We start from the raw sequence: 10,367 nt of genomic DNA, 5'->3' as shown, positions 1-10,367 counted from the left end.
GTGGTGTAAGGGTCCAATTTTATTATTTTAATGTGGCTATTCAGTTTTCTCAACACCATATATTTAAGAGATTATCCTTTCCCCATTGTGCATTCTTGGACCCTTGTCAAAGATCAGTTGACTATTGGTTGACTACATATGAGTGGGTTTATTTCTGTGCTCTCTATTCTGTTCCATTGGTCTGTCTCTTTTTATGTCAGTACTATACTGTCTTGATTACTATAACTTTGCATTACAGTTTGACCTCAGGAAGTATGCCTCCAACTTTGTTCTTACTCAAAGTTGCTTTGGCTTTTCAGGATCTCTTGTCATTCCATAGAAATTTTAGGATTGTTTTCTCTATTTGTCTAAAAAATGTCATTGGGATTTTGATAGGGATTACACTGAATCTGTAGATTGCTTTGGGGGGTATAATAAGTAGAAATATTAATTCTCCTGATCCATGAACCCAGATATCTTTCCATCTATTTGTGTCTTTATTTTCTTTCAGCAGTGTTTTATACTTTTCATTGTACAGATATTTCACCAACTTGGTTAAATTTATCCCTCAATATCAGAGTAATGTTTTTTATTAACACATTATATAATGCAGTAATGTTTTATAATTCTAAATGTTGGCTATAAATAGTACAAAATTCAAAAAAAACTTCTTGGTAAATTTAAACTTGTCGTTATAGTAGGAAGACACTAAATTTCCAGCAGCATTCCTTGTGATTTTATTATTGGTTTTTAATGAATCCACCAGCATTCTGGTGTTGTGCTTAAAAAAAAGTTGAAGGTGGAAAATCAGGGTAGCTGCCCTTTCTGTCCCTTTTAGAAGAAGTGGGGTGAATCTGTGAGCAGCCACCAGATTGGGAGAGGTGGAGATGCTGTGCTGAGGAATTATGAATCAGGCTAATTTTCTTATAACACTTACCAGGTTAGAGGCAGTAGAGGAAAAGCTAGATCCTCACTCATCCCTGGGCATTAAGGGAAAACTGTGGAGCTTCCAAGAGGAAGTATCAAAAGGTGAAGTCGTCTCACGGTATTGCCCTGGTCTTTAGCTTGGCATATTACTTTGGGGTCCATATTTTTTCATTCCCAAATGGGGACAATGTGGTTGCCAACAGGAGGGAAAGCTGAAGTAGCAACCATCCTTCAAAACCTGTAACTCACTTCTGAAAGTCCATAAATTCCTTGCTTCTTTCTGTTATTTATTTGTAATATTTTACTCTTTTTAACCAAAGGGTAAATTAGTCTACACTAACCAGGTAATTTGCATTAATAACTGTGTGGTTTCTTTTTTAGAAGAATTTAGGTTGTGGAGAAGCCCAAGAATGCAAAATGTTAAAACCCAGATTATCACAGAAGAGGTTGTGTTCAAACCATCCTTATCTTTGGTGGAGAATGGGAGGCGGTAGGAGATGAGAAATAGCAAGGTCTCTGGATAAGGTGACAAAGGGACTCTTTATTTTAGTTTATACGGAGTACATGGTAAATCAACCGAACAGTATAAGCGCCTTAATCTGTACAGTAGGTGCACCCGAGGCCATATGAAGAGTATGGACTCAGCCTTCATAGAGTTTGGATCCAAACTTTGTCTAAGCTTGACCTGGGGCTAGTTACATAACCTTTGCCTAGTTACATAACCTTTGCGTACCTACTTACCTACGATTCTGAATCCCTGAAGCTGGTAAGTACTTGCCTCATAGCGCTATTGTGAGAATTATACAGACACAAGATAAAAGCCTTAGCAAGGTGGCTGATAGTAAGTGCTCAATAACTCTAACCTATTATCATTAAAGCACTTTAAAGTTGACAGAACATTTCACCTTCAGGCCCTCTTAATGGGCAAGCGTGGGCAGAAGGGGCAGTTGCTTGGGGGCTTGGTCTCTAAGGGGGCAGAAGGGACAGTTGCTTGGGGGCTTGGTCTCTAAGTAGTGGAACTGGAGGAAAATGCGTTTAGTACCAGGGAGAGAACAGCCAATGGCTGGATAGTGTGTGTGTTTAGGAGATAAAGGGAATGCACAGCGAGACCCCTTTCCCTTCGGGGCACGCTCTTGATCCCAGACGGTTAGTAAATGGATTTCCAAGTACTCGACTGGTCCTCAAAATAAACGTCCAGCAAACACTTAAAAAGAATATTGGTTTGAGCCAAAGTATTAGCTTGCCCTTGGCAGCAACACATGGATCAGCCAGGCTCACATAACACCAAATGGCCCTGTGGCGCCTCACTAGGTCTGTGCAGCATCGTTCTCAGCGGTTTACATGCATCAACTTACTTAAAGACATCACAGCCCTGGGAAGTAGGTGCCCTTCACATCCACTTTCCACAGAGGCCAGCCCAAGGTCAGGCAGCTGGCGACCGATGCGACCCGACCCGAACATGCGCGCAGCAGCCCACATCCTGCGCCTTGTGCCCACCCCGTCAAGGAAGGGGCCTCGGGAAGCCGCGCCGGCAGCTGAGCGAGGACAGGGGTCCCTGAGAAGGCGCGGAAAGCTCGGGGTACGCTCCGGAACCCCTGTGCGCAGCAGCAGGCTGGGGGAAGTCCCCGATCCGGCCGCGACCCCGCCTGGGAGCAGCATCAGCCACCGAGGTCCCCACCGCCAAGGAACGGCGGCCGAGCGGCGCGCTCGCGGAGCAGACCGCACTGCAGCGCACGCGCACACGAGGGCGCACGCTCGCCCGCTGCCCAGGATGAAACCGAAGGCATGGAAAGTTCCAGCTGGTTTGAAAGCCGTAGGTAGTAGGCGCGGCCGCGGCCGCAGGGTAAGAGGGGGCCTGCAGCTCCGCTGCCCTTCTCAGCTGAGCCCTCGGTGCCGCCCCACGCAGCAGCTCCCAGGCCCGGGGCCCCAGCAGGGGCAGCTAGCCGCAGGGAGCAGGGCTGTGGAGGGGGCGCGGCGCGGCCGCCTTAAGGAGGGGGCGTGGCGTGCTGAGGGGCGTGGCGACCCGTCTGCGCAGCTGCCAGAGCCTTTAAGCCCGGGCTCGCGCCGCCGGAGCGTGCTTTCGCCGCCCGGGAGCTTTTCGGCCCAGGAACCTGTGAGGTCCTCGCGGTCCCCGCCCCTCCTGCGTCCCGGTGGCTGGCTCGGTCCGTAGTCGCGCGCTGTGCGTTCGGGCATGCCCCGCTACGAGCTGGCTTTGATCCTGAAAGCCATGCAGCGGGTAAGTGACCTTCCCCTCAGAGTCCGCCTTCCCGCGCGGGGCCCCACAGCCGTTAGGCCGTCGTGCCCCGCTCTCCCCGCGCGGCCGGGGCGGCGGGCGTCCGCGCTGAGGGGGCGCGTGTGGGTTGGCCGGCTCGGCGCGGCCGCGTGCGCGCGGGAGGTGGGGGTGTGCCCGCGCGGGAGCGCGGCCGCGGGAGGGTGTGCCTTGCACGCGGCCGGCCGGCCGGCGGACGGGGGGCGGGGCAGCCCGCGGGAGTCAAGTGGAAGGTCTGCGGGAGGACACGCGCGAGCACCCGGCCCCGCGCCTACCGTCCCGAAGCCACCTCGTCGCCGGCCCCGCCGCCGCCGGTTGGCCCGGAACCGTCCTCGCCCCAGAAAACGTTCTCCCAAGCGTGTTTGCGCAGTTATCCGGACCACGGTCGCTTATAACCGCTCTCACGTTAAAAAATCTTTGACTTCTCTTTTTCTGACTTCAGCGAAAATCCTGCTCCGGGTGCTCTTAGCCCAGTTTCATTCATCCAAGTTGTGGCCTTTTAGCGCCTCCGGAAGAAACTTTTCTACCCCTGCTTTTGATTAATCTTAAGGTGGGGGAATTTCAGGTGGAGGGATGATATGCGAACCTGCAGCCCATTCACAGGGGCCGGCGGCCCGGACTTCGTCCACTGTTCTGGGTCAGGTACTTCTCAAGCCGTCGCTGAAAAATCCCCATTCTTTCCAGAATTCGGTAACGTAGAGTGTGGTCTATGCTTTTTTTTCCCCCCCAGGTATAATAAAAAATAAGAACTGTGTCATATCTGAACTTTGGAAGCATAGCTTCCTACAGCTCTAGAGGCCTGAGCACATTTTTTTGAATCATGCTTTGGGCCGATTTGAGGAGTAGTTACTAGGAAGTTGGGTTGAATTTAAGACTGGGATCATGTACCTGGGTTGAATTTAAGACTGGGATCATGTTCCAGGCTCTATAGAAAAATTAGCAATCACAGAGCGTTAGGAAGTTACATTCTTGGCACATTATAAAGTGGGAAAGGACACCAGTGCCTCCTGCTAAAGCTTACAATTGTGTACCCAAGGTGGTTCTCCCAGAATTTGGGAGAAGGTAAGATTGTATTGTTTAGCCTCCGGAGTGTCCACCCCAACCCCCCACCCCCAAGTTCTTCCAAACTACGATGATAATTGCTTAAAGAGCATAGGAACAGTGAAAAACAAAAAACTTCATTAAAAAGGAAGCATTTTTAAGTACATGGAAAATTATTTAATCCCTTTAACCTATGCTTTTTCAGGAGATAACCATAGAACCTAGGAAATGCGATTACTGACATGTCTTTTGTTTTACTTTGTTTTAGGGAGGAAACAGGTGATCGCTTAAGAGTCCGTGCATAGGCATATTTGTTTAGTCCCTAATAAGCCTCTGAAATGAAAACTGTGAACTCTTTGTCTTTAGCATAGCTACCAAGTACATTGATTAACATGGTTGCAGAGTGTATTAGTTAAACGTATTTCCTTTGTCGTGTTACTTGTATTTTTTTGTATCCCGTTTTTTTGTATGCTTCTGCATGTAGAGCATTACATTTTTTACTCTAAGATAAGCCACATAGTGCAGTTTGTTTAAAAAAAAATTTCAATACTTTCCTTGAAATCTTCGCAGGAGGGAGGGGGGAAGGTTAGTAGATAAGCAGACTGAATATCTCCTTGAAGGGGGAGACCCCCATGGGTACAGATAAAACATTGTAACGGTGGAGAAGTTGTGTTGAAGAGTTCTTTGACCTAAATAAAAGAAATATTTAACGAAACTTTTTTTTGTTTTTGTTAATAAAACCTCTTTGAGCAGGTTGTAAATTTGTAACACACTTGGTTTTGAACAATTTTCCTTGCTTTCAGTTTAGGAAAATTGAATCTAAAATAGGATCAATATTTGGGGGAAAATGAATGAAAAAGTTAACACTAGGTTTGTTTAATGCAAAATGCCACTATGAGATGTATACTTTTTAACAGTTGGAGAAACCTCAGTTCCAATCTACAGTAATTTGTGGTTCTGCTTCAGGAAGCCTATTTTAACTCCTGAATTCTAAGATGCATTTTTTTTCATATTTTTATATTCTGAACTGGAAGCCTCAAACATTGTGTACCCCATTAATGGGGTTTATGATCACTCCCCCTTCCCTAAATCATTTATGTGTCTTGGAATTGAGGAAATATGCTATGTTAGACAACTTTTATCGCAGACATGAAGTTGAGAGACTAGTTTTTTTCCACCCTTTTCTTGGATTCCCAGAGGTGTTTTCCTGTTTCTTTTCTGTGCTACTCTGTAAGCTTAAAGAGCATTTCTGGTCTCTTTGGAGTCTCTTTTTTAAAAATATACTCCCTCATCTCTCATTGTTTTATTTCCTTTGACCCCCTAGCTGGATTCCATAAAATTGAGCATATAAGAGTTTTTAAATTAAAAATGCAGGTACTGTGTGGAGGCTCTCATAGCCTCTTACATTGGAAACCCACTGCATTGTAGCAAAGTCACTTGGGAGTCCCCATGGAAAGATTTCAGGATATAGTATATAGAGTTTATTGAACTACAGAGTTGTGTGTTTATCAGTCACTTATAAGTTTGCAATTGGGTTAATTATAGTGAGTCTCTGCTTTTGTTGCATTTGCAAGTTTGTGCACTTCTGAATGTAGATAGAGTCCTTTCAAGAAGAAATTTATTTCAGGTGCCCTTTAGCTTGAATTTTATTTTAATTGTGTAATATAAAAAAGTTGTCTTCTGTTTTCCCTCCAAGTTTTAATTTAGCATGAAAAGTAGGTGAATGTGTGGTGACATTCTAAAATTGGACACAATAAAGTAATGGATGTTGTGAAACCAGGCCTTAAATTAAGGTAATGACTAAAACCATTTGAAAAGATGGTTGCGTAGGCCAGTCTTGACCGTGTTTATAGAAGAGCCTTCAAAATAAAAAAAAAATTGATGATCTTATCTGACCTGCATCAGATAACATTGGAAGAGTTCTTTTCACTTCTGGAAACATAGTATTCAAGACCGTAGTTTAGAAGGACATAGCTACAGAGGAAGGACCACAAGCTGCAGATTGCCAGGCAGTCTCAATTCAGCATATGAAACTTTCTAACAACTGGAAAAGAAATGAATTGTGAGATGGTGAGTTCTCTTTCTCCACCTTCACCCTGTCCTCTTGCAATGGAAAGTTCAGGTAGATAGAGGAGGGGTCATACATTTGATGCATGGGGTCTGACACTTCTGAGGCCCTTTCTTTTTAGAGTCTGAGGAAATGGCTGATGTCCTTTGATTTCAGTTTGAAATTAGGTTTTAAATATTGGTATGTATTTCAGTTACATAAAAAATGAATTGCCAATACATGAATGATGAAGCCACATACTGTGTAGAGAAGCCTAGGAAAAGCTGTGTAAACTAGAAAATTTTTATGCTTGGGATGGGTTCAGGAAGAGGATTTTTGAGGTGAAAAAAAGATAAATGCAGAACATTTATATTCTTTGGTTACTTAGTTTAGGAACACTTTAATTATCATGTCTTAGTACATTTGCCCAGATTTGGCATATTTAGAGTTCTGAAAGCCTTGGGAAAATACTTTTTTCATGAAGTCTTTTCATTGCTACTCAGAAATTTTTACATGAAGAACTAAAGGTTAATGGTTTACTAACTAGCTTAATTAAATGTGTGTACAATAAAGTGCCATTTATTGTCTCTTGTATATCTAATAGGAATAAAAGCAGATAGCTATTTTGGAAATCTTAAGTTCTTTTTCATTAAAACATTTCACAAGTTATTTTATGTTTAATAGCCTTCATTTATTTTAAATTTCATTGAAAAGATTATATTTTAAAATTTAAGATAACTCCTTGATACAGTTCTTGAGAGTTGTTTTATGATGTAATCTGAGTTTAATTTATAACCTGAGTTTTTTTCTAAATTTAGAAATAGAAGTATAGTGGTACTCCACTTCCTAAAATGTAGAAAGCAGTAGGCTTTCTGATTGTGTGGTGGAGTCTATTCTATTTATCTTTACTCAAGGTTTTTGATTAGAAAAGCTGACAAAAGCTTTGTGTTTCTTCTAGAGTTGTGTCCAAGTTAGGATCCTGTGAAAGTAATACCTACAAAATATTTGCATTTTAGATAACTTTTGGAGGCATAGGGTGCTAATGAATTCAAGTATGGGACTGGCCACCCTCAGGTCATTGTAGTTTGGCTTGCTTGGCAACATTTGATAAGTAGGAAATAGTGACAGTTCTGCTCTCAGATGCTGGCAGACAAGTTCAAAAAGGAACATCTTTGTTCTAGCTGTCAGATGGCTAAGTTAGTCTTTTTTTTCTCATGGGCCTTCCCTGAACAGCTTAGCTTGTATCTTTAATAATCACCCTTTGTGTTTTGTCTGCCTGAAACCAGACAACTTAAAATACTTATCTAGTAATGAAAGACTTGAGCCTTAATGGGCAATGTTGTAATTTCATTTGGTATTAAAGTTTTCTTGGGTTACAGCTTATTGCCGCAGCATGTGATTGAAGAAGGAGTCCTGTTCCTGCCCCTGAGCTACAGCTAAGGTACAAGGAGTGGCTTGGGGGTACGGAGTCCTTCCTCACCAGACATGGTTTGTATTTATGAAGACTGCTTGTCAGAAGTTGACGTTCTGCATTAATTTTTTTCTTGTTATTCATGAATTACATTCAATACTTAATATGTTTATAATTTTTTAAAATCTAGGAATTTATATGCAGACTGCTATTGAATCTTCTCACCTTAAGTTTATAAAATCAAAGAAAATTTAAGAGTTTGAAAGCAATGAGGGACAAAGTCTAAAGTACTATTTTTCATCTAGTGCCTTCACTATATTTGTAGTGCAGGTATAATTTTTCTGTTCAAGCTAAGGAATACCTCTTTAGTAGAAAGCAACATTCTTAACACAAGTAGTTTTCTCTAAGGGGAATCAAATTTAAGGAATTAGTCAAATTTAAGAAAATCCTTCATATTTAATGAATATCTGGTAAGTCATTAATTTAGATAAAGGACAATCCAGTTCTCTTATCCTTGTTGCTCTAAGAGTAGGAGTTGGCAAACTGGCTAACAGGCCTAGTCTAACCTGCCACCTATATGTGTTTAGCCTGTAAGCTAAGAAGGGATTTTACATTTTTAAATAGTAGGGAGAAAAAATTGAGTAGTATTTTATGACATGAAAATTATATGAAATTCAAATTTCAGAGTCCATAAACCCAAGTGTATTGGAGCATAACCCTATTCATTTGCTTGTATTGACTGGTCCTTTACAGAACAAATTTGCTAGCCCCCTGATTTAGAGTTTACAGACATGTAATTTCCTAGGTCCAGCATTTCTCTTATGGTGCTTTTATGGGCTTCTTGTGCTATTTTCTGACATTCCTGCTTTGATTGCCTCTTCTCCCTTCCCTTCATATATTATATCTTTGACCTTCATATGGATGATTTATTTACTTTTATTGGTAACATGCTGAGAACTTTGGCATTTTGTACTCTCCTCTTGAATGTCCCCTTGGCACTGCAAACTTAAGTGGTTCAGACTTAACGAGTTGCCTACCCCAAAACTTGTCTAACTTATTTTTCTCTTATGGCTTCTCTGTTTTCTGTCTCCTCATATTTCTATCTTGATTCTTTCAATTTTTAGCTTGTCTCTCTAACATAATGCTGAGGGGAGGATAGTTAATTCCAGGCACTTACCTGCCAGGGAGTATAAAAATACATGTTCTTGAGATACTTAAAAGAATTGATGCATTTTTAATAAGGAAGGAATACAAAGCATTGTATAGTGATGCCTTTCTGATTACTTCATTGCTGTCCCATATTAGTTGATTACATCAGCACTTGTCAAATTACCACACAACTCTGATTATTCAAAGACATTCTAGAATGAAGTCTGGCCTCCCAGGCCATTTCTTATAGGACTTCAGTTTTTTTTTTTAACCTCATCTCTCATTTCTCTCATTCTCTATACTGAGTAAACAAGGCTGCTGTAGATCCCCGTAAATATTATTCCTTTTATTTTCTTTGGTGCGTGTGTTACACTGCTTTTCTTGGAATGCCCTCCCTTTCTACGTTATCCCCTTATCTCCATGAAAAAGTGCTTCAAGTTCATTTTAACTCATTTGATACATTAAACAAGTATTGAGGACCTGCACTATTAGGAGTACAGACTATAATCATCCCTTTGGACTTGTGTTTTTCTGTGTTTTATCAGATGGATCACTTTCTACTTCATATTATAATTAAGTGGTAAATGTTTCTTACCTCCTTTGCTAGATTACAAATTCTTGAGGGTCAAGTCTGTTTCATTTCTGTCCTCTGTTCTTCTTTGTACATAAGATTGTGCTCACTTAGTTGCCCTACAGTATTACTTCTTTACTCTCACTCAAACAGTTCTGAGACATTAGATAGCATGCCTACCTCTTGTGCTAGTAAGTTGCTTTCAAGTCATTGCATTTTGCTTGCACTGGTGAATTGCATGCTTGCCAGAAGTTATGTTGGTTTTCAAGACTATTTCATGGCAGGTAATCTTGTTTTTATAGTAATAATTTAAAAAAAACATGTAAACTGATAAAATACATGCAAACTTTTTTTTCCCCTGAAAACCAAGTTGGATTCTTTGGAAAGACTTGATAAAGGTGAGTCACTGAAATAATGGCTGTAGAATCAGATGTGGTTGCAATAGCTGTAAGTTTGTAAGGACGAGTAACATACTAGGAGTCTAGGAAGATTCTGTATGTAGACTGCCTTACAGAGATTTCTTAAAACTTTTCTGCTTTAAAGAAGCTGAAAATGGAAATTGTAGGTGATACATTTATAGATGTGGTTTAGATCAAGCAGAAGGAACTTCAATCATCAAGGAATTCCACATCATTGATCCCATTCTCCAAGTACTTTGTCCCCATATTAAGATTGGCAAATGAATATACATTTATGTGTTAAGTAAATGTTTAAGGTATGTATGTATGATTTTTTTGATTTCCAGCTTTAGCTTTAATCTCCTTTTTTACCTATTACTTTAGGATGTGATTTGGATACTAAAGCTTCTGCTTTCCTAGGTGCTCTGATTTTTGTTGTTTAAATGAAATAGAAGAACATAAGATCCTGAATGAAGATATTTACTGTGTTATAGTGGAATAAATGAAGAGCTGGCATTGGGAGACTAGAAAGCTTTAGAGAGAGAGATCAACCTGGTTTTGTTTCCAGACACTTA

The 10,367-nt window shown here is 41.3% G+C and overlaps 2 protein-coding genes across 2 annotated transcripts in view; both read left to right on the top strand.

Moving 5' to 3' along the window:
- Positions 1 to 2,332: 2,332 nt before the first annotated feature.
- Positions 2,333 to 10,367, top strand: part of MRPS6 (mitochondrial ribosomal protein S6) — a 66,610-nt gene continuing 58,575 nt past the window's right edge. Inside the window, exon 1 of the mRNA XM_017653481.3 lies at positions 2,333 to 2,719. Within this exon, the coding sequence (XP_017508970.3) occupies positions 2,348 to 2,719 (372 nt within the window). The 5' untranslated portion in view covers positions 2,333 to 2,347. The remainder of the gene's footprint in view (positions 2,720 to 10,367) is intronic.
- Positions 2,726 to 10,367, top strand: part of SLC5A3 (solute carrier family 5 member 3) — a 31,231-nt gene continuing 23,589 nt past the window's right edge. The window contains exon 1 of the mRNA XM_017653479.3: positions 2,726 to 3,142. The gene's annotated coding sequence lies outside the window, so the exon portion shown is untranslated. The remainder of the gene's footprint in view (positions 3,143 to 10,367) is intronic.

Source organism: Manis javanica, chromosome 3 (genome assembly GCF_040802235.1).
Source record: "Manis javanica isolate MJ-LG chromosome 3, MJ_LKY, whole genome shotgun sequence".
NCBI classification, from domain to species: domain Eukaryota; kingdom Metazoa; phylum Chordata; class Mammalia; order Pholidota; family Manidae; genus Manis; species Manis javanica.
This window is presented reverse-complemented; position numbering and strand designations above follow the sequence as displayed.